The following is a 24,550-nucleotide window of genomic DNA, read 5'->3' as shown; positions in this document are numbered from 1 at the left end:
TAAAGAAGCGGTCGGTTGACGGCACACACTTCGGAGGACAGCGTGTGTTCATCTTCGCCGCTCCCGAGTCAGTGCAGGGGTGGTAGTGGTGAGCAGAGCCTAAATAATTGGCCATTTTCAAATTGGGAGAAAATAAAAATAATTGGCAACGACTAAAAATTTAAAAAAATAAAATAAAAAATAATACTTGAAATTGGGATACTCAAATGCTTGTAAATCTTCTTGTATCCTTCTCCAGCTTTATAATAATAAATAATTTTCTGTCTAAGGCCTTCAGGTAGCTCTTTACTTTTTCCCTTGCTGACTTATTGGTAATGATAGCAATCATCCTATACCTAACCCATTTATACTCTCTAAGAACATGTTCACCTACAATCCAGCATTATCTAGACTTTTGTAGAATTAGGTTGTGCATTATCATACTGAAATTTCCAGCACCTTGTAGACAATACTATCATAGCTTCAAATGATATGAATACTTTTGAGTTAGCATTTGAGTTTTGCAAAAAAAAAATGCTGAAATAAATAATTGTAAATATCTATTTCTAAGTCTAAGTTTGTTTTTGAAAAATTTCTAGAAAGAATACATTTCTATGGGGGTATGTAAACTTTTGACTACAACTGTGTGTGTGTGTGTGTATATGTATGTCAAACATAACAACTTCAAAAAGCACACAAAACAAATCTGTTTCCACATCTATATTACACCAACACTAATGTCCCCCTGTGCAGGGCAATCACCCTGCTACAGGTATGTTTAAAAGAAAACAGTGAAGAAATGTAAAAGGAAAGAATGTACACTTACATGCTGAATACAGTAATTACATGTCCTTTCTCTTGAAAAAACTGTCCAGTGTAGATTGCTCCTTACGCCTATTGCTTGGTTGCAGTTTGTGTGAAGGTGATGGCCAGGCAACGATTGCATTCGTACATGATTTGTATTATAGGTCATCTTTGAATAAGCGTTATCTTTGAAGTAGTCAACCATGGTCTTGGTTTTCACTGAGAGAATAACACACTTGACACTGGAGAAAGTTCAATGTCAGTCAGTACTGAGATCGTTGTGCCTGGATCAATCCTGCGTGATCATCCTAATACGGCTAATTTGTATTGCAAAAATCGGTTCTTGCTGTTGGAATCGTTCAAAACAAGTGTTCGTTATAAGAAGGTTTCGTTATAGTGAAGTTAGCATGTGTGTAATCTCTAGAGAAGTTCTCATTCAATTCAGCGATGAAACCTTTTGACTTTAGCAGAATAAAAGCAGCTGTCTAACTATTTTGCATGTGTCTGCAATGGAAATAGGTCATGGTGATGTACTTTTTCATGTTACTAATGGCTAATTCTTAATTTGCATATGTGGCAGGGGGTGAAAGTGATTGACCTGCTTGGTTTAGACAGCAAAAGCTAGTTTAAACATGTGCTGATTTGCTTTAAAGTTGAGACTAAAGTCATATCCGTCTTTTGATAACATATATTGTAGTCACTGACTGTGTGACAGATTGGGACAGAAATTCAAAGCAGTTGTATAGCATATCATTGCGGTCTCTGGGTGCATTTCCAGTCATGCATATACTTAGTATTGCTGAGCACCATAGACTCTGAACCCCTGAAGATTATTATATTCTCAATAGCGAGAATAATATTTCCCACGGCAGAAAACAGTCATATTTCTGGTTCGCTGGTTTCCACAAGTAATCAGTTCTACATCTGGAGTACAAAAGAGTAGCCTTGGGCAGAAAGTAATGAATCATATGGTTATGTATTTGAGGCCATTCTTCTGATATAGCATGCACTTTAAAATACTACCAGTGAATTGCTGTGTACCAGTTTTCTGTCTTTTTTCTCTAGATTAAATAGCCGGAATTTTGTATCAATGCTACTATCTCAAACTTAGATAGACTGGGCAGCAAGATATAGGACTACCTCCATGGCTCAAAGCTTTGGCTGCACTAACGACATACTTCAGGCGCTATTTGTCTCAAAGAATATTTCCATTATGAATATGATATTAAAACTGCAGAATGCTGCATTTTTACAGTGAAGCACACTGCTACCTGTCAGATACTTGCAAAGCATGGGGATGTACATGCAAGTCTCAAAAGCAGTGACTTCAGGTCATCATCGGGCATGTTACAATAGATACAGGTAAACATACATGTCCAATATAACTTATTGTGGTGTACAGAAGATCATAAAGCAGGATTTCCTATTGAGAGGAAGTGTCAGTGTATCAATAAATTAATTTTGTGTCATTTTTGTCTTTTTATACATATTGCTAGCATCAGTACATTTATTTGTTTTTTATTGCAAATAACTGGTCCTCACCCATATTAAAGTAATGACAACCAGTTGCTAGCGGAAGTACAGACCATCGTATTTCCCTCAATCCTCTTTCTTTGGGAAGCATGTCTCCACTTGCATGTCTGTATTGTCCAGCTGCTCGGACACAGTCTCCGGATGAGGCTGCCTGCTTTTAACAGTTGGCAATGATTGATTCCAGGAGCTGAATTAAAACCAAGAAATAATGACTAACTGCTTGTCACGGTGCCTGCATCCTGTTGGGATGTCTCTGTATGACTAAGATGCTTGTAACCAGCGTTCCGTCTAAGCTTTTTCTATACTGAGAAACTTGCCGTTTTGACTGAGACAGGATATATTATAGTGAGAAACCTTTGGCCTTGCATTAACCCTTTTTAATGTATTTGTGTTGCATTATACAATTTTGAAATAATATTCCAATACAAGTATCTCAACAATTTTACAATTTACTTTACATTTAAACAAGACATTTATTGTGTCTTTGCCTCTGATTTTGAATCATCCTCTGATTTTGCAAGCACTTACTGTGGTAAGTTTAGTTTGTTAAACCCAATTTGTATTACTTACCATAAAAGTGCATGTCCTGCTTCAATAGCACAGATATAATATTTAATATTAATGCTTCCATTGCAGACTCTTTATCCAGTCTTACTGGTTCAGTGTTAAAGACAAAGACTTCTGCTCAAAGCATGTGTCATGGAGTTTCTTTTCGTATTTCCAAATTCAGCACTATTAAGGGTTTATAGTTATGAATTATGTTTTTTAGTAAAGCTGTAAACCTTCTTTGTAAACAGTTTAAACATGCATTCACATTTTCAGTGAAAAAGTGACTTGACTTACTTTACATTGATCTGTCGTTAAGGTAGAGTATTTTAGGTGTTCATTAGTAAAGTTGTGTTTTTTTTTAAACTATTGTCTGATGAAGATGAGGAACGTTTTACACAATTTAGTGCTTGTATAGAAAAGTAAAAGCACATAAGGTCACTTTTTTTAAAGAAGTAAAATCAATCAAAACCACAACCAACAAGATGCTTGAAGCTTTTCTGCTAAAGATTGGCTGACCGGGACCATATTATCTACCTTTTCCACATGTCCATCACATCCTTCAAGAGAGGACAAATCTTTGACTTATTTTCATCCACTTTATTCAAAGAAATTGCCGTGTCTTTCCTAATCGCTTTGTATCCATATTGAAGTTAATTGTCAGGAATTATACTCCTGTGTGATGCCCTCAATGGAAGAGCACCACCATCTAGTGGAATTGTGCTGTATAAACTCAGTAAGGATTGTGTCCCATTCACAAGTTTTCTTTCTGAGAGAAATAAAAACAGTTTGATTTTTGTGATCCATAACTAGAACAAAAATTAACCCTTAACCATATAAATATTTGACATAAAATCAACCCCATGTCACTTTTACATTTTTAAAACTATACTTGTGATGAAGGGATACTTTACCATCTACGTTTGACTAAAATAGAAGGTAAAAAAAATCAAATGTTTTCTGTAGTTCTTTCAGATTAGATCATTATTTACCATGCTTACTAACTATTCCATCAATAACTGCTTCCCATCAAGGCTGATTGTGAGGAATGGAGGCGGGAAACATATTATATTATGCTTCGCTTTGTAGCCCGTAGGTGAAGTGTTGTTCCCTGCAGCCTGTGTAACACCGACATGCTTCCCCACCATTATCCTTGAGGAATATACTTACAAGTAATTTGTGCTAGAATAGTTAGTAAGGAGGACCAGTCATGCTCTTCGCAGAAGCAACAATAGGTATTCATACACAATACAAATAGAATGTTTTATAGATGATTTAAATACCCCTTTCAATTCCTACCCCCATGTAGATTAAGCTTTTAGACACATGGTAGAATGGTAGACTTGATGTGCTGAGATGCTGTGCCATGTCAGGAATGATCCCATCAGCGGAAATAGTCTGGCATCCTGACAGTTCCTGAAGGATTGTTAAGTTCTTTGTGCTTATTTCATTATAAAGAAATTCCAGACTGACAGCATCAGAGACTGTCTGAATTGTGCAGAAGTGGTACGGCAGGGGTAGTCCCGAGCACCCCCTGTGACTGTGTCTCAACCCTGGCTTGAACAGCAGCTGTGATACCAAGTGGGTCAGGACCTACCGCAACTCATTTCACATTGCTGAAGAGCAGACAAAAAGCATAGAGCCATTCCCAGCCTGGGTGTCTCAGGGGAGAAACAGAGTGTCTGTCCACCAGTACTGTGATGCACTTTCAGGTAAATATCGAAAATTCTTGTTTTATCAGTTCCTGCCAAATCAAAGCTAGCTATGTTAGCTATTCTAACAAATGGCTCCATCTTTCTCATCCAAAACCCAATCCTCTTTCAGTTTGTTGTCGGTTGAATAATTCAGTATAAGTAGTAGGTTTATGTGGAAATGAAGTGATAAATAAGCAAACAAAGAAGCTGTTACATATACCCTTTCAAAACATTGTTACTGCTGCTATACTGTTACTTGTCTAATAATAAAGCCAGTGTACTGTACATTGAACCAAGTTGTTGTTCGCTACTCCTGCCTCCTCGTTCTGTAATGCTTGTAAGTTGTAGTTTAGCATTTGTTACCTCTGCAACCATTCTTCTCTCAAACTGCCTGAATATTTGCCATAATGTCTGGCATCTGAAAAAGTCTGTCAGCTGATGCAAGCTCTTTATTTAGAAGCACGTTGCAGAGGGGAGGAAGGTATTGTCTCAGTATATCATGTGTTACAAATCAATTTATTGGCGGACAGGGATATGAAAGGTAATTGTTCCTACTTTCATTTGGTCCACTTTTTAGACCCGCTTCTTTTAACATATTTAATATTATCAGTGAATATGCTAAAGGTATATTTTGTAACTTGTTTTTTAGTTGGAGTTTTTGGTTCTCTTGTAACTTTTTTATATGAATAAAAAAGTTATTCATATAAAATCAATCTGTCTGTCCACTTGCCAACCTTAGTGCTTCAAATCGAGGTAGGTAAACTCACTCACTCCTACTAAATCCTTCCACATGTCATGTCACATTGCCTCCAGGTTTCCTTCTGATCTTTTGCTTTGAGAACCCAGTCATTGAATTGCCACAGAAAAAAAACTTTGCTGTGATATAGTACCATGTCATCATTTTTGACTTTTGGTTTGTGAACTCAACCAAGTTTGTATATTTTAGTGGGAAAGGGCATCTGGTTTGGTTTATTTTCACATAGGCTTGTTGTTATGTGGCAAGTGGTGTGGTGAATAAAGTCAATGTCCAGACTAAAAACTTCCAAAAACAATCCGTATTTATTTTTGGTGTCCCTCAACCCGGCTGGTGCTGTGCTGGGTTGTGCATGTCCGTGCAGTGGTGAGCCATGCTCTTGGTGGTGATGCTGGTGCTGTGCTGGGTTGTGCGTGTCTGTGCAATGGTGAGTCGTGCTCTGGGTGGTGATGCTGGGTTGTACGTGTTGGTGCAGTGGTGAGTCGTGCTCTGGGTGGTAATGCTGGTGCTGTGCTGGGTTGTGCGTGTCTGTGCAGTGGTGAGTCGTGCTCTTGGTGGTGATGCTGTGCTGGGTTGTGTGTGTTGGTGCAGTGGTGAGTCGTGCTCTGGGTGGTGATGCTGGTGCTGTGCTGGGTTGTGCGTGTCTGTGCAGTGGTGATGCTGAGTTGTGTGTGTTGGTGTAGTGGTGAGTCGTGCTCTGGGTTGTGCTGTTCTGTGTTGTGCAGTTGTGAGTCGTGCTCTGAGTGGTGATGCTGGCTCTCCAGCTACAGCTCCCTGGCTCCTCAATCCTCTGCAACAATAACAAAACAGTAACAGAACACAAGCTCTGGCTTCCTGATCACGTGTCTGCATAAGGAAACGTACTCCCGTAGCGGCACCCCCTTTGTACTACCAAACTTCTTCCTGCAATCAGCCCGGCGCTCTGGTGTATGCAATCGCTGCCTGCCCCGCTGCTGATCACAATGGACTTGTTCAGAGCACTTGCAACTGCACGCTTCCCCCAAGATGGCGGACCTTCGAGTAAGCCCATCCATGGGGAAGCGTACTACCAACTTTACACGGCGCCCTTTCTGGTTGGGAGGGAGATTTTACAGCTCAAATTCCTTCTCTCTCGGTCCCAAGGCCTATTAAATAATAGGTCAACTAAAGTCTGTTTAGCAGAACCGCTTTCATTTTATTTATGTACCAAGTGTAAAGTAGTTGCTTTCACGCTTCAGTTCTGTAAGCACATATTGGTTTGTGTGATGATAACGGTGGGGTAAAAGTGGGTATGTTTCTGTAGTCTCTAGCAAGCATGTAAGCCCCTTTTGTTTAACAGAATTAAACATAAAACATAGATACAGGACTATACAATAGGTATGTTTTACAGCTGGATTCAGAGAGAAATCTTTCCAAAATGTTTGCTTTCCACAAGATGGCATAAGACACCAGTGTAGTTCAAACCATTACTCTGCAGTTTTATTGTAAATTCAATATCCATGTCTTAAGAAGGGCGGAAGAAGATATGACTATTTTCCCACTAGTTACCCTGCTTCAATAGTAGACTTTAATTCTATGTAGTTTTACTTGGGTGCTTAGCAGCTATATACCTTAATGATTGTGGATTAGAGCCCTGGGGTTGATTCAACCTACAGAGTTTAATGGTATTCCAGTTTAGTCTCAGTTACTAGATTATAAATAGTCAGTGGTGTACAATTGTAATTGCTAGTAAGCCAATTACTCCACATGGGATGGCATAACATAAAACATTATTACAAACCAACACTACCATTGCTGGCTACCACCGAAGGGATATATATATATCTATTATATATATATATATATATATCTATATATATATATATATATATATATATATATATACTGAAGCCTGTCTTTTTGTACTTTTATTCTCTAAAGACCTGGCAGGGCTGTTTTTCACAGGCTGTTGCAGATAATCAGAGGATAAACTCTTTTTCTTTCCTACAGAACAATCGACTGTACTTGCTGTTGCTATGTGTTATCGCTGCATCCATGTGTGGAGTTTTCTGTTGAATGCATTAAAATGTGATGTTTTTGGTTTTGTTAAGTGTTCAAACAAAGATTAATGGAAAGATATGGAAGTGTCTTTTTTTTATACATCTCATTCTGTACATACTTATGTCCATATATCTGGAGAATCTACTTCTCCAGTTGTGACAAAGCGTGGTATTAATATTATTTAGCATACATTAATGAGAGTATTCAATTTTGCCTGATATACATTTACCTCTATGAGAGTATTACAATTTTTGGGATATGTGTGTTGGGTGTGTGTGTATGTGTATGTGTAATATATATATATATATATATATATATATATATATATATATATATATATATATATATATATATATATATATATATATATATATATATATATATATATATATATATATATATATATATATATATATATATATATATATATATATATATATATATATATATATATATATATATATATATATATATATATATATATATATAATACACACACACAGTCAAAAGTTTGAGTACACTTGCTGGAAACTAGGTTTTTTTCATAATTGACGTTTCTGTAAATACTTAAATGAAAACACATATTACAATATACAAAACAAAGCATAAGGAATATCAAAGCAATGTTCAAGAAAATTGAAAATTGTCTCTAAATCTTGGATTCCTCAAAATAGCCACCCTTTGCCTTAATAACAGCCTCACAAACACGAGGCATTCGGTTAACAAGTTTCAGCAGGAAATCACCCGACATGTCTTCCCAGCTCTTCTGCAGCAATTCCCAGAGATGTAGGGCACTTGTGAGTAGCTTTGCTTTGACTCTTCTGTCCAGTTCGTCCCATACAAGTGCTATGGGATTGATGTCTGGAGACTGGGCAAGCCAGGACATTAGATTGAGTTGTCCTTCACTTTCCTTCTTCGCCAGATAGTTCTTGCACAACTTCGAGGTGTGTTTCAGGTCATTATCTTGCTGAAGAATGAAGGACTGCCCAACTAGCCGTAATCCTGATGGAATGGCATGCCTCTGAAGTATGCTATGATAGCCATGCTGGTTGAGCTTGCCATGGACTTGGTAAAGATCACCAACTCTGTCACCAGCAAAGCAACCCCAGACCATGACACTGCCTCCTCCATGCTTGACAGTGGGAACCACACATACAGAACTCATGCGCTCACCCTGTCTGCATCTTACAAGTACTCGGCGGTTGGACCCAAATATTTCAAATTTTGACTCATCGGTCCATAAGACCGACTTCCACTCCTCAAACATCCAGTTTCTGTGTTTTTTGGTTTTCTTATTCTGCACTCTTAACAATGGTCTCTTTGCAGCAATTCTTCCAGTTAGGCCAGCTTCACGCAATCTCCTCTGAACAGTTGATGTTGAAACATCTGTACTTCTAGTAGCATTTAGCTGAGCTTGTGTTTCAGGGGCAGTTAATCGCCGGTTTCGCAGACTTGTGACTCGAATGAACTTGTTCTCTGATTCTAAGGTCACCCTTGGCCTGCCTGGCCTTGTTCAGTCCTCGTGAGTGCCAGTTTCTTCAAATCGTTTGATGGTCTTGGCCACAGCAGTTACAGACACTTGCAAAATTCTTGCGATTTGTCTTAAAGATTGACCTTCATTTCTTAAAGTAATTATAGACTCTCTTTTCTTTGCTTAACTGAGTGTATTTTGCCATTTTCTGCTCCCTTACATTCAGGAATGACAAACTTTTGCCTATGCTACCTATATTTATAGTAATCACGGACCCTCACCTGTTAACAATAATTGGTGGCAAAAGGTTAATTAGGTACAATGCTAGTTAACTCAGAACATCTAACAAAGACACTTTTATGCATAGGCCAGTATTCTAATACCATGTTATACACATTTCAGACTTTTAACTGACTTTGGCTTCAGACTGAAATCGTCTTGCTTTGGGTGACCATTTCATTGAAATTGACAAGATTTACATTTTCATTTAAAAATAATTTTTTGAATGCAATTCACTTATGATTTTCAGCTTTTATATAAGTACATTTATCATATAATGAAATATTAAGTGTTTAAAGACAAGTTTATAAAAGCATAGACAATCATGAAAAACCTGGTTTCAAGCAGGTGTACTCAAATGTTGTGTATGTGTATAATATATATATATATATATATATATATATATATATATATATATATATATATATATATATATATATATATATATATTGCCATATAAAATTTTGCTATTGCCAATTCTAATATTCTGTTTATACTGTACTGTTGAATTACATCATGGTTATAAACTTTTTCGTCATTCTGATGTCTCCTTTTTAAGTTTTATTCTAAAAAGATTGTGATTGTTTGATACTTGGTTGCCTTTTTTAATGAGAGGTTAGGGACTTGAGGTTAGCTGTAAAATGTAGATTTATTTTTGTTGAGACCTGTAACAATATCTTTACCACAAGTTTTCTCTCACTCATGGGAGTAAATGTAGCAGCTGTAGGAAGGAAATGTACTTCTTTCCTTTGGACACACAGGGAAAGGCCCGGTAATCTCAGTAATTGCTTTTGCAATTAATTGCTTCTCTCCATAGTTTGTGAATGCCATCACTTAATGGTCTGATGTGTTAAATTACAGTGAATAGGGGAAATTGGGTACATTTAAGCTGAGTGCATCAATTGGCCTTTTTTTATAATTCAAAGTACATTTTCATTTTCATTTTTTTTTTTGGTTTATTTCAGGACAAGTTCTTTTAGAATATGTTCTATATATATATTCAGCGTTCAATTGCACCCTTTCATGACAGAGCCCACAGACTTCTTTTGAAAAGAAAAATCTTTTATTTAGCTTTGAATAGATGTCTTTGCTGCTGTATTGGTTTGACTTGAGAAAGCAGAGTTCAGACCTATTGAACTTTCCTCCTAGCAGTGACCTCTGGAGGTCCACTATACTGTACACAATCCAAAATCGCTTCAATTACCCTTTTTATTATTATCACTTCACTGTGCAGTCCCATACCATTACTTTGTACAAGGTGGAATGTGTTTCACCTGGTGGAGCTGATGTGCTACAGCACTTCACAGAGAAGAATCATGTCTATACTGTATCTTTGTGCTTGAAAGCTACTTGGACTAAATTGTATGGGTGAAAAATGCATATTTGTTTTAGCAGAAAGATTTATAATGATATCACCGTGTAACAATTTTTTTTTTGTTCCTGGGTAGTAAGTGTTATTTCCTAATTGCTTATGCCTCAAAAGTATAGAAAATGGCTATTATTCCCCACAAACTTTGCTTTTGTGACCAGGACAGTGATATTTTAAAAATTATTTAATACAGTTATATAGTCATATTTAGCAATCGTTAAATCTCAAAATACTCGCTTCATCTAAATCATTTTTGTATTACTTTAGTATAAATACATGTTAATTTGGATTCATATGTTGTTTTTTTCTGACATTGTAAATTTGATTTTTGAAATATCACTGTCCTGGTTACATTGTGGGGAAATAGTGATATTTTGAAATATCACTGTCCTGGTTACAAAAGCAAAGTTTGTGGGGAATAATAGCCATTTTCTATACTTTTGAGGTATAAGCAATTAGGAAATAACACTACCCAGGAACAAAAATTGTGTTACATAGTGTATTCAGTGCTGAACCCAATTTATAATATAATTTTAGATTTTCCGTTGTGGGCATATTCAGACTACAAAGTTCAAATAAAGTGGGTTAAAAAACACATGTTAATGTGTTTTTTTTTTATGTTATCAGACAAGTAAACACTTGATTAAAATGCACATCTGGGGGTATACATGAAACATGTCAACTTAATCAATTTACTAAGGATGTTAAGGGTGGGTTAGATCACAGATAAGTGTAATAACATGTAATCGTAGCTGGATTTATCTAGGATTAAATGTTGTAATAGTTTTATATTTCCCTGGCCTCTTGCTTCTACCGCGCAGTGTCATTTTATTTACTCTTATGGCTTCAGTTTTTTTTTTTCCCTGAAGCCATAAACTTTAGCCTTCTCTTTCTTTCAATTTTTTTTTTTTTTTTTTGTATAATTTAATATCTTATTGCTGGAAAAGCCATCACAGATGTTAGATACGACCTGTCTAATCTCCTTGCAAAGATTCTTAAAGCCTGTGTTTCTGTATAATTTGAAAGCTTGTGCTTACAGTGCAGTCATAGCAGAAAGGTGAAATCATTAAAATACTTTAGATCTGCATGCACGAAATCACATTCCCTGAATACCTTAGGATAATCACTTTGTGCTTGTGTCTTTTTCTTATTCTTGGATTTAGAGCCAAAAGTCGACTGATCCCATCAGTATCTAAACCCACAGCTGTGTTTAACAGCCAGCAACATGAAGAAGTAGGTGCTACATGCAATGATGCCTATAAGCTGAGAAAGTCAAAGGAGGTCATTCAAAATGTGATGATTGTCTGTACTTTTGATCAATATGCATTATTAATTTTAGTTTGAGTAATGATAATGTTGACATTGACTCTCAAAAACCCTTTGTGCATTTCCACATCAAAACTCAAACTCATCTTATTCTAGTATCAAACTGCTACCAGTTCTGCAGTGTATGCAATCTACAATCCCACATTAAACAGGGCATTACACAGAAGTCAACAATCATCTGTATGAATCAAGTTTATTGTATAATTATGTGTATTGTGAAAAGGATGACATCACTGTCCAAGCTGTTATAACAAGGAAGAGACTCTGAGACAGAGAAGGCAAGTTTAAATGCTTGTGCACACATATAATAACAGTACTTAATAAAACCAAACACTAAACATTAAACAGAACAAAAACACATTAACAAACAAAACAGCACCAGGGCCAAAACAAAAGGACGATACAAACCACTCATGGACGTTCATAAACAGACAGGACGAGACAGCATGGAACACAGAAAACCCTCCACCTCTCGCCAACATCAACATTAACTCTAACTAACCATCTCACCGCATGTGATCACTTTATTTATACACTTAAATTAATACTCATTCAATTGACGGCTTCAGCCACATTCCCACTGGTGTTTTTGCAGGGAGGATTTTAACTGCCTCCCTGCCCCCCAGTATTCCCCACATACACACACACACACATATACCCGTGCAGCGCAGAACTTCCACACTGCGTGCTCCCATGTTTCCTTGACGGTATAATATATACTCAGTCCTCGTCTTCTGACTAAATTTTTGCACTCTGAGAACTAAAACCTACCTCTAGTGTGCTTCACATTAGGTTAATTCCATCATCAGCCTGAAATCCTAACTGGGGCTAACAGTCTCAATTTAGATGCTGATGGAAATTAACCAGTCTGATTTCAAGTCAATTCTCTTTCCCAGTGGCAGATTTAACACAGCATTAGTAACAAACATCTCCTGCCACGTTGTACAACATTGTGTGAGCCATTGGTACGCAGAATCGTTCTTCCATGTTAACAATTGTGATAGACTGATTTGGATCAGTGTTGGTAATGCTGTGGTCTACTACCGGATCTGCAAGTTCCATAAGGTAAAATACTTGTGTAATACAACTTTTTTGTATGAAAAACAACTCAATCATATTATGGGAAAGCAATCTAATTAAAATAACTTCGACACCAGTAGGCTAGCCTAGAAATCAATGACCCAGAGGTGAAAGGCTCTCAATCCTCTCGCCCCTAACCAACTTATCAGCAACTGTTGACAACTTGCATATTAGACTCCCTTTATAACTGCTGCTAACTTTATAACACAGCCCAGGACAGATTTTGTTCTGACCTATATACAGCTCCTAAGAACTGATTTAGTTGTTTTTCTTTCTTTTGATACTGTTAATGGTAATGGGAAGTAAGCTTTAAGTAGCAGCAGCTACTGCATTGGAAAGGGTTCTGTGCCTTCATCATGTGCTTATCTGTCATGTTGGTGCCATTGCAGTTTGCACAGTCTTTGGCTTCCTGGTGCTATACTGTAAAAAGCTGGCACGATTTAAGGAGACATTTTGGTCACTAGGACACCTAAAGGACAAACAGTGGCTGAGTGCCAGTCTATCTAGAAGGCGCCTGACTCCTCGACACTTCCAGTGACAGATGCAAATCCCTGCATGACTATCGTCACTGTGTGTTCAGCAATGTGCTGCCCCAGTAGATAGCATCTAAATATCATGAAAGGTTGCCTAGAAAAGGCTAGGATGCTCAAGTTTGAATTATGGCTGGCGTAATACATGGCGTGAACTCATTAGCTATCAGCCCCTTAACATTGCATGAAAATTAAAACCAGGTAATTCTCAGAATCCCCCCGTATTGTATTCAGTCAATATTCAGCCCTGCAGCCAGCCGTCGAACTGAAGAACCACCATAATAGTTATATAATAACCAAGTATCTCTTTGGTGCCCCTAAACGATCTTTAACCCCTCCAGCTGAATTTAGGAATGGTCTGTTTCCAATACTGCACACTGGTCTATTTATAACCAGTGGAACTAATGCATACCAGTAATTATGTGCAACATTTGGTGGGGTAGATACAGGAGGGTCTGAAGATGATTATTTAAAAAATGTGTTGAGGTTAAGGGGTTATTCATGTGCGGTTAGTTCAGTTTGCTCTAAAGATGTCGGTATGTAAAACATAATGGTTAGAATAATTTTTTTCAGTTTTTTCTATCAAAATGTATTTTGTTCATAAAAATAAACCTTTGAAAAATGTCCGTAAAGAGAATGGCTCAGTAGTTAGCACCAACAGTGTTCATCAATAAGACTGGGTGATTTCAGATTGCTGTGATGTAGACCTGACTTTACAAGCAGTAACCTGCCCCAAATGAGTGTGAAAAACAAAATCGCCTCAACTCATCATAATTTATGACAGGAAAAGCTTCAGATTGCATTTTTAAGCAGGCATGCCTTTCAGTTGGTCTGTGAAAGTTCATCCAGATTCTTGTCATCCTTTGCCCTTGCAGAAGACTGATGTCATGCCACACAAATGCTGCAGTGGATTATGTGGGTTTACAATACTGGAAGTCTAAGCCTCTATTCCACACTTGTTGCAGCTACATAATGGAGCCCAGTGTCTTTGTTTAATCTGAGCATTATGTTTCACGCATTGAGAAGCCTGGCAGTGGCACAGTTACTGACATTTCAACAGTGCTTATTATTAAACTAATGCAGAGATTATGTGTGTGTGTGTGTGTGTGTGTGTGTGTATATATATATATATGTGTGTGTGTGTGTGTGTGTATGTATGTGTGTATATATATATATATATATATATATATATATATATATATATATATATATATATATATATATATATATATATATAAGCAAGCACATTGTACAGAAGCCAGCTAATGCATGGCTAATTAGAAAGGAATTTTTTTTTTAATGTATTTTTATTTTTGTGTTCTGCTTGAGGAAGGTTATAAAGCAGTTTACTTTTCACCAATGTGTCTTGCAAGTAAAACGGTACAGACAGGTTTTCTTTACACAATTTGTAACCAGAATCCTGAAAAATACTGAAGAACATTACCTGAAAACATGACATTCATTAGCACAAGTTCTTTAGAATAAATTGTTACATAGGTTACATACTTATTCATGAATGTAAGTCACATGAAATATAATGTATGCTGAAGTTATGGAAAATTCTGGCAAAAAGCATCAGATTCTTTGCAGAACTGGGCCATATTTTCAGTGTTTACTCTGGTCTTTAACTTCTAATTTTTGAAAGGGGGAAAAATACCTATTGACTTTACAAAACTAGTATCAAACATAGAAGTAATAAAAGTCAAGTTGTCTTGCACAATGTCAAGTTGGTTGTTTCTCAGTTTTGTACATTTAGTGTTGAATTTTCACCTTTCAAAAAAAGTGTTAATTGGAGACTAGAGTAACCGCTTAAAAATGTGTCTCAGCCTCTCAAAGGATCTGAGTGACGAATGATTCGACAGCCTTCGTTCACCACTCATGAATTCTAAAAATGTCTTTTACCCTCTTCTTGAATCTGTTTCTCCTTCATTTCCAGATGTGTTCATTTGTCCTGGTCTTTGTGCTGTGCATAAACAATGATAAACTTTGTTGATAATAATTTAAAAACGTACTAAAAAGTCTCTTCATGTAGCCAAATGTACTGTAGGGGGGTTAATTAAAAAGACATGTGTGAAATCCCCAAAGAAAATCCATTTTAGTTTAAATCCATGTTTGTTAAAACGTTACAAATTATTCACACTCCAGCATTTTGTCATTTCTCATGTCTAATAAACCAAACTAGTTTACCGTTAGCATTTGGTCTTTACCTGACACAAGCACAATATTCTCATGTATTCGGAAGACGGAAGATTTTGCTGAAGAATGACAAGCTGTTATGCTACTGGTACAACAACCAGTACAATAAACATGTTCCACTGCAATGAAGCAGTAACATGTCCTGTACTTGCATCAAACCTGGTTTTATAAAATAATGTCACAAAAGCACTGTACATAGAGTTACAATGGGTTATACTCAGGGTGGGACCAATCACTTTGTATGTTAGTGGCCATTTGGTCACTAGCTTTTGAAGCCTGGTGGCCAACATTTTCAAATGGGGACAATATGAGGAGGTATTTTGCACGCATTGGTTTTGCATGCTTTGTTTTCATGTAATGGGTGTTTTTTTTGTTTGTTGTTGTTTTTTATATATATATATATATATATATATATATATATATATATATATATATATATATATATAAAAAATATTACACACAATTCTGTAGGAAATAGATACATAATGCCAGGGAAAACAACTATATAAAAATTCCAGGAAAATGAACACAACTGTTTATTTTTCACTTACTGTCATACAATACTAACACTCTGTTAGCGCCTCCTCCTCATCGTCCATTACATCTGAGTTGGCCATTTTCCAAATCCAAATGCAAATAGATTTGACTGTTTCAGTTTCTTTGACATTTTATTTAGGGCAAGTAAGAGATATTTTCAAAGCATTTTTTTTTTTTGTTTCTTGTGCCGTTTAAGTTGATCAATCAAGCAAGTCATGGAAACTCAATGGCCTGTGGCACTGCAGTACTTCTGCTCCACAGAGAATGTTTTAAAAGCTGTCTAGTTATTTTAAACACTCCTGTTTGTGCTGTAAAGCACATCATTTACATGTACACAAAACATAAGACATTGTCTTCCTTTTACACAATTACAATCATTAATCCTAAATGCTGTTGAATTTCATAAGCATAATTTTCACATTTTGTTCTGTGAAACTACTCAAGATCTGCTATCCACGGTGCAAACGGAAACACATGCAGTAATAATAATAATATATTGTGTATTCTTACCTGCTTGATTTTTTGCTTTTCGGTTGATTTACCTCTGAGATATCATGTTTTCCAACACTCTGCTTCCAAAGGCAATCGATCAAGTGCTGACAGAATGTACAAAAAAGCATTCCGTCTCCATAGAAATCGCTTGGAAATTGTTGAGCACGATCCCGTGCACGAATTTAGTTTGAAACATGTTTTTTTCCTGGCATCAGTGTTTTGCTTCCTGTTTTTTTTTCTGATTTTAGCATTTGTCTAATTTTTAATAACTACTCATTATAGGTAGCTATCAGTATTTCAAGTCAAATTTATTGTGTGCTGATCGTGTAATACAACTGTCATAGCAACAAGCTCTGGTTGTTGTTCATTTACATGAATCTTTACTGCTTTGTAAGGTCTATGTAGTGCATGATTATGCTAGTACTTGTGTTACTGTTGTAGTATGACACTGTAGGCAATAATTTATTTCATACATCATTGAATAAATGGAATTCTGTGGGAATTCTATTATTTATTTATTTATATTATTTTTATTTATCTTACATTTTCCTTGAATTTTCATCTGGCCCTGCTTATGGGTACTGATGTGGTACCATGGTCCTGAAAGAGATTAACGGTTTTTTTATGAGAAACAGTTTGTGTATGTTTATATAAAAATGTTCCACTATGGTACCATTCTACCAATGGCTCACACTATTGTAGCTGTCATTGCTCTTAGTACAGGACCATTTGCATCACCTTTGGGGATCATTTCTAAATAGTAGTTTCTCAAGGTTTTTGAGACGGTGTAACTGGTTGAATTAGTCCATCTGCAAAGATAGAGGCAAGAGAGAAAGAAATGCAGCTGTTAAGGGTTTGTTCGGTTTGAGTTTGAAGGATTGTTTTGGATTATCAAAAGAGGAAGCCAGAGTTGACTGCAGCGCTTACACAGATCCATGTTTTTGAGATGCCAGGAGTAATGAAATACGTCAGAAATCCGGTATGCTGTGGTGCCTGTATGGGAAAGGACAGCCTAGCTGTCAGTCCAGTCCCCTGCCACTGAGGGAGAAAAAAGAGCTTGCACTGGTTCACATGCTTATGACTATTTCCAGTGCATAGAGCTGCCTTGGTGAAAATCATCATCTCGAGGCAATTACAAACCTCATCCAGGTCAAAGGGGAAAGGATAGATTTTTCATTTTCAAACTGACAGGGCCATAAGAGTAGTATCTTGAACAGAATAATTTTCTTCAGAAACAGATGGGCCTTGATTCTTCTTCTTCTTCTTCTTATTTACAATTAAAATGAGTCAACATTTTATCAGCATTTGCAGCACTACCCCTTTTTCTTATGCTTGTTTTTTAGCATCCCCATGAGGGAAGTTTATATCTTGTCTGTCTGTGTTTTGAAAGCTTTCAATGTTACCAAAGCTCCTCAAACACAATCTTATTCGATACTTTCACCTTGACCTGTGGCCTAAGATGGCTGCCATAGTGTGGTCAGGTAATCTTATGTTTCTGGATGGAATAAAACCAAGACACTTTGTACATTTTGTAGCGGTGGTCAGGAGAAAGTGAGTTTGTTTTATGAGCATCAGTGTATCCAAATCGTCTCAAGTCTCCTGCTACAATGCTTGTTGACTATTTTCACGTTAATTTAATCTAAGTTTAGAAATGCTCTCAGTGTGATTTTTATGACCCACCATGTGTCAAAAAAAGATGAAAACAGCGAGGATTGTGTGGAAAAATGCATTGCAGTGATAAGGACAACACAGGATAGAATTACCACCTCTAATTCCTTCAGGGAAATAAGTGTAAATCTAGTCTGTTCTCCATAATGGCACAGTAACTCAAAAGTTGAAGATATTCTGTTCCCTGTGAAACATCAGTAATTTTATCTGTTGTGCAGTTCGGATACAAAATTATCTGCCAGCCAAGCACCTGTTAACAACCCTATATCAAAGTCTCTCAGATCTTCTGTCTTACCCATTGTAACCATTTGCAAAGCAAGTATATGAGTCATGCAAGGGACACAAGTGTGTGCTTCATATTACAGATGTTTCTGATTTTTGGATCCCACCTCTGTACTGAATGCACAGTGCTGTATAGTGGTCATGGTGGTCTCTGTAATACTTCACACATTAGTTTTAAATGTTGTACACTCTGCACTCTTTGCAAGTAACAGACTATAGGAACTAATTGGCTGAGCCACAGCTGGGTACAGGATCCTTTTGCCGTTTAGTGAGTCTTTAGAGTTTAATGAGCAAAGATTAAGATATATACCACAGGCATAATCCTGTTTTCAACACCTGCAGCTGAAAAGTGCTGCTTTTTATAATGTTTCCCCCTCCGAATTTACACATAAAGGAGGACACAAAAAATGAAGGTCATCACCCCCTTTTCCTCCCCCAAGGTCTTAAAAGCAAATTACATTCAGATAAAAACAGTGCATGCACATAGAGGGTGCCCATAACCAGGTTATAATCGCACAGTACCTGACTGTACTGCGTGAAGATTCTAAAAATTAACCTATACTCCTCAAACACTCTGCCCTAAGAAATACAACAAGATTATTGTGCACTCCTGAAGCACTAGCTGTACTTCAGTCACCAGCATGTGAAGACTGGAAACGAAAATGTTAACCAAAGAGGTTCTAAACAGCAAAAAGAAATGACATTTCTTAAAATATTGGAGTTGAGATAATTCAGTACCAAATTTCTCAAATTGTTCTGGAGAAATGCTTGATCATTCTTAAACAATGCCTCTTAATTTCTTCAGGGACGTTGCAGCACAAACTTCAAACACCACCCTTTTAAATACAAAAAGGATTCTAGAATTCACCAGAAAATATTTCACTTGTGACCAGGGCAGTCTCAGCAATGCTATCCAAAGATTTCCTACGTTTGCTGTTTTGCTAAGACTTCAATTGTCAGACTGAGAGGAAAACAATACAATGGATCACCCTTCCGGGCAGATTGGAAAAAACTTGCAGCAAAGATGAATGCTAGTGCCTGTCCTAATGTTGATTTTAACAGCTTTTGTTTCATGAGTTCATGATGCCACAAGCCCGATAACATTTACTGTTTTTTATTTTTACTTTTTTTTTATCATTGATTCAGAAATCCCTTTGGTGTAAAATGGAAGCTACAGAGTGCATTTTCCTTTTGTAGATAAAAACAGAAATCACTGGCAAGCTGAAAAGAAAGTAATAAAGAGCTGAGTGTCTGTCATCACTCTTAGGTTGAATGCCCCCTAGAAAGGAGTGGTACTTTTAGATGTCCATTACAAATTAAATGACTTGTTACAGTAGCTAAAAAATGTTTAGGAGGTTTAATTCATTCATCCATTCATTCATTCATTCATTTTCCAGGATCAGCAGTACATTGAAGAGAGCCTCCTTGCGACAGCGGAACAAACAGTTACTGCATTCATTCGATTGACAAAAGGTAATCATTTTTTTATAAATAAATTGATTCATTTAACTGGAAAACCATAACAAAACTAAAACAATTGCAATTATGTATGCTGTCACTCGTTAAAAGAAGTGTAAGACTTCATTCAAGCTAGGCAAGAAAGAGCTTTATTTATTTATTTTTTCACACGTAGAGAGACTAATAAGACCATTGGGTTTATTTTGTCATTTCACTCAGAGGTGACTTTATTGACCCACTAGTAAATCACAGAATACAGAGTAAGGATTCATTTTTGGGAGGTAGTATCAAATACTCTTTGTAGTGTGAGTAGCACTATAGAACTGGAAGGTAATACATAACATGAAGCTGTCCTGTTATTTTTTTGATTGAACCCAACACTACAATTTCTTATAAAGTCTAATAGATTTTTGGTCTCTGCTTTTAATCAAAAGTTGCTTACGTTCCACATCTGGGACAATTTCCTTGTACCTGGAATAGATTGTATTTGCATATGTGTATCTTCACTGTGTATTTGGCATCTAAGATCATAGAAAAACCCCATACTGTGTGTCGCAGTACTACTAGGTCACATACTGTTTGCTGTAATGCATAAAGTGGATGTTTGGCTGTTTTTTAATCATGCTGTTAATATGTCCATATATTAACAGTGGGTGACCAGGTCAAGGTTTTTGCCTCCTGTGTAGTTTGAGGTCTCCATCTATTCTTGGAGCTGCTCAGTATGTTGGGGGGTGGGGGTGGGGTGGGGGTGGGGTGGGGTAGATTGAATCATCTCTCCTGGGCAGATGCACCTCAGCTGATTGACCATTCAAACACATTGACAGACCGTGCTTCTGTGAGTGGGGCTTCAGTCCATTTGCACCCAAGTTAAAGCTGCATTTGTCAGGCTTTACATACAGCATTAAAAATCTTACAAACTGCTGTAGTATATGTTTCCTTCTAGTGGATGTAAGGGGAATGAGGTTTTTTGGTGCTGTGTAATTTTATATTTCTTGCTGACATGTAATACCAGTATTAGAAACCACTCATCTGTGTCTGAGTTCTGACATTCACTCTTGACTTTATTATGTTATAAAAATGGTACACTCTCCCCAGCACACATGCATCTGATAAATTAGATTACCTTTATATCACAACAAGGCTAAACATGGCTTGGTTCCTCTGCCCCTGCTTATTCAGGTCTTGCTCTTTTATTCCTTAACAAGTGCAAATGGGATTGCATGCAAGTTTTAATGGTCTCCCTGGTACAGACCTGACCATCACTGAAGATAATGGTGTTGTAGAAATGGAGGTAGTAATTTAGTGAATAATGTATCCATCCAGAACAATTTAAACTTGAAAACATAAAGGTTGTGTAATTGCTGTCCAAGTTGGCTTGTGTTTCGTATTTTTTGCTCAACCCCTGTACAGGCTTGCATCAGAAACCAACACTAAAATAGTGTCATTAGGTATTCCCAGTTGATGTATTGCTTCCTTTTTCCATGATCTATCTACAGTGTAGCTTCCTGTTGACTTCTAAAGGCACCTTGCTCAAGCAGACATTTTAGAATTTGTTCAAGGCAGAACACGCAACCACTCATTCCAAAGGCAGCCCAATTTTACATATGTCAGACAGAAGATAATGCAAACTATGTTTTAACACCCCCCCCGAAAAAAAAAAAAAAAACACTGTTATTTATGTGACATTCACTTTAGTGCACTCAGTCGATAATTTAAATGGCAGAATATTACTCTAAGTATGGTACTATGCAAACCATTTATCCTTCAGATATTTATAGTCTGGCTAAAGCAATGTGTAAAAGCTTATTGTCCAGATTAATTATCTTCACATGTATCTGTTTCATAGACCAAGAGATTCTGTACAGTAAGCTAATTTATTTATAAATAGTATTATTTATAAGCAGTTATCCAGACACAGAGATAATGCACTTTTTTATCACGGACACAGGAGGTTCTGTGACTATTTCCATGTGAATGCATTGCACATGGCTCAATCTCAATGCATTGAGCATGTTTACATAGTTTAGAAACACATGCGTACCATTTGCTGTCTGCATGTACGACTATATTTCCTCATCCCATCATTAATCAGGTTAGTTGTTGTACCCCAGTATAGCATCCTTGTTATGATAATCTTAATTTCATTGTAAAGTAGAATAAAGAAATCTGCAGAATTATACAAGTCCTATACATTAAAATAAAAAATGGTATAAGAGCGCGTCTTAAGTTCTCTTACACTGGGAAGCATGAAAAATACCTTTGTATTTGTTAAAGCAGATTTTTAATATCGGTTAAATGTAAAAACAAGTTTTATAATGTTTCCTGGCCACATATTCCAATTTTTTCTGCGCAAATGGAATGTTAGTAAAAGGTGTCACTTCTCCAGCCCCATCCATAATCAGTTTAGAATATGTTCAATATAGAGGTGCAAAGAATCATTGAGAAGTAAGATTGTTGAGACAGAGCTCCTGGTATTTCCAGATGAGTGCCATTTCCAGCCACCAAGGCAAGCCAGGCTAATACCTTTCTGATTCTCAATTTTTATGTCGTTGATATCCTTCTTATACCAGTAGGCGTATACATGTACTCTTCCATGCTCCATGTTTCATTTATCCTTCAGACTACTTAGATTCGAAGTCTGTAAAACACATGCCAAGAAATACATACATCTAGAAATGTTTTTTATGCATGGCATTTCTGGTTATCTAGGAGAATAAAAAAGAAAAAAATAGCAGCTGATCATTTGATGAAACATTAGAAAATCCCACAGCGATCAATGTTTCTAACTAACTTGGACCAAAGTTTGAGGTCTATTGACATAGTCTTTTGTGTTGTATAATGATATTATGCGAAGTAGTTCACAGCCCAGTCCCATTCACAATCATGGGAAATGCAGTGTATGTTAAAAGAATGGCAAGTGTGTAAAGATCACTGCACAACTGAAAAGCAGTTGTACTGTCCTCCCTAAGGAGCTACTACTGGCTCAATATCTATAACTAAGTCAGCAAGAGTGACAGACAGCAAAAGCAGGGACGTCAGAGGTGTCAATTTAACAAACAAACAGTTTATTGTTGTAAACTAATATAATAAATTAAATATAAGGACAACAACTTATTGCAGAGAACATTTAGTGGAAGGTACAGGTGAGTAAGAAAGCAACGTGAACTAAACAAACATCCAAACAGACTAACACTAAAGCAAAATAAATATGGTGTCAGGTGGGCCTCCAATAAACCCACACACACACAAACACCACACCAATGCAAAACCAACACACTGACAGGCCAAAAGGACAAAGGTGAATGAATAAGTATATGGGGAAAATAATTACAAAGACAGTCTTGATGGCAATGGATGATAAATGAAATTTAGGCCCAACAAGTGCAGTGAAGCAATGCACATCCAAAGTAACAAAAGAACAAAACCAAAATTACAGGAACCAAAGTATCAAAGTAAAGTAGAAAAACCAGCAAACAAAAAAGGAATAATCTCACCAACAAAGAGTGAAGTCCCGAATGTAGTCCTGTACTGATGATGATGGATGAAGATTGACGAAAAAATAGCCATCGTAGAAAATGGTGAATCTGTTGAGTAGTACCGGGTTGAGTGGTGAACAACTTGTTTGGAAAATATTAGGAGAATCAGGAACAAAATGGTGACTGAACACACTACCAAAAACAAACTCTAAACAGACCTTGAACAGCAACTAAACTTAAACAAGTAACAGTGTAAACAAAAAAGAAAGGTTTAGACAAAGTACAGGATTATGAAAAGAGTAAATGTATGCACCAGTATTTATCTAAAATAAAGTTACACTGTTAATTAAGTAATATGCTGTTATTTGTAAAATTGATTCCTCACAAGAGTCTCATCCTGCCCTAGCCAACCAGCTTTAATACCGGTACTGCCTTCCAAGGAGCTCCAAGATTGGAGGAGTGGATATCTGAATGAGCCAATGGGGGGAGAGGATGAACAGAGGGTGATAGCAAGGAACAATGGGAAATTGAGTTTTAACTTGGCCAGGCTACTGACCCTAATTAAAGGGACAGGTGGGTGAAACTTACATGGATTCATGCGACTACAACGTGTTTCAATTATTCTAGAGGACGTGTGACCTCAATGATTAACTCCTCAGTCTTGAATACGGAAGCACCCGCCAACCAAGCGCACCTCGGCCTATTGTCAAAGTCATGTGAGATCCGGCATGGTTACACCTAAAGTGTTTTCTGTATGTCATAGGTGTTTTTATACAGCCACTGTATGTCTGATAAGAACATCTCTGATGGCAGCATAGTGAACTATATTGGAAATGCACTGGGCTCTTATAAATTTAGATTAGTGAATCGTAAATCGCAGTTTGGAGTATTGCACTGTAGTTTCAGTCTTAATGAGATGAATGGCATTCCTGTGGTGGGTAATCTTGGAGGTGTCACAAGGGCAGGTAGGCTGGGCTGTGGAATAACAAGGGCCCTCCTCTTTAAGGCTTGGGCGAAAGAGGATTATCATGCTAAAACTTAACTTTCAATCCTCATC

At 36.8% G+C, this 24,550-nt stretch overlaps 1 protein-coding gene across 3 annotated transcripts in view; it reads left to right on the top strand.

Moving 5' to 3' along the window:
* The window catches only part of LOC121320008 (tetraspanin-9-like), a 133,695-nt gene that overhangs the window by 17,497 nt on the left and 91,648 nt on the right, over positions 1–24,550 (top strand). For all 3 annotated transcript variants that reach the window (XM_041258101.1, XM_041258100.1, XM_041258102.1), the window contains one exon: positions 19,957–20,032. Coding sequence is in view for 1 of the 3 variants with exons in the window: in XM_041258100.1 (XP_041114034.1) it covers positions 19,957–20,032 (76 nt within the window). In the remaining 2 variants the exon portion in view is untranslated. The remainder of the gene's footprint in view (positions 1–19,956; positions 20,033–24,550) is intronic.

This window comes from Polyodon spathula, chromosome 8 (genome assembly GCF_017654505.1).
Source record: "Polyodon spathula isolate WHYD16114869_AA chromosome 8, ASM1765450v1, whole genome shotgun sequence".
In the NCBI taxonomy this organism is placed as follows: Eukaryota; Metazoa; Chordata; class Actinopteri; order Acipenseriformes; family Polyodontidae; genus Polyodon; species Polyodon spathula.
Note: the sequence above shows the minus strand (reverse complement) of the source record. Positions and strands in the feature narration are given on the sequence as shown.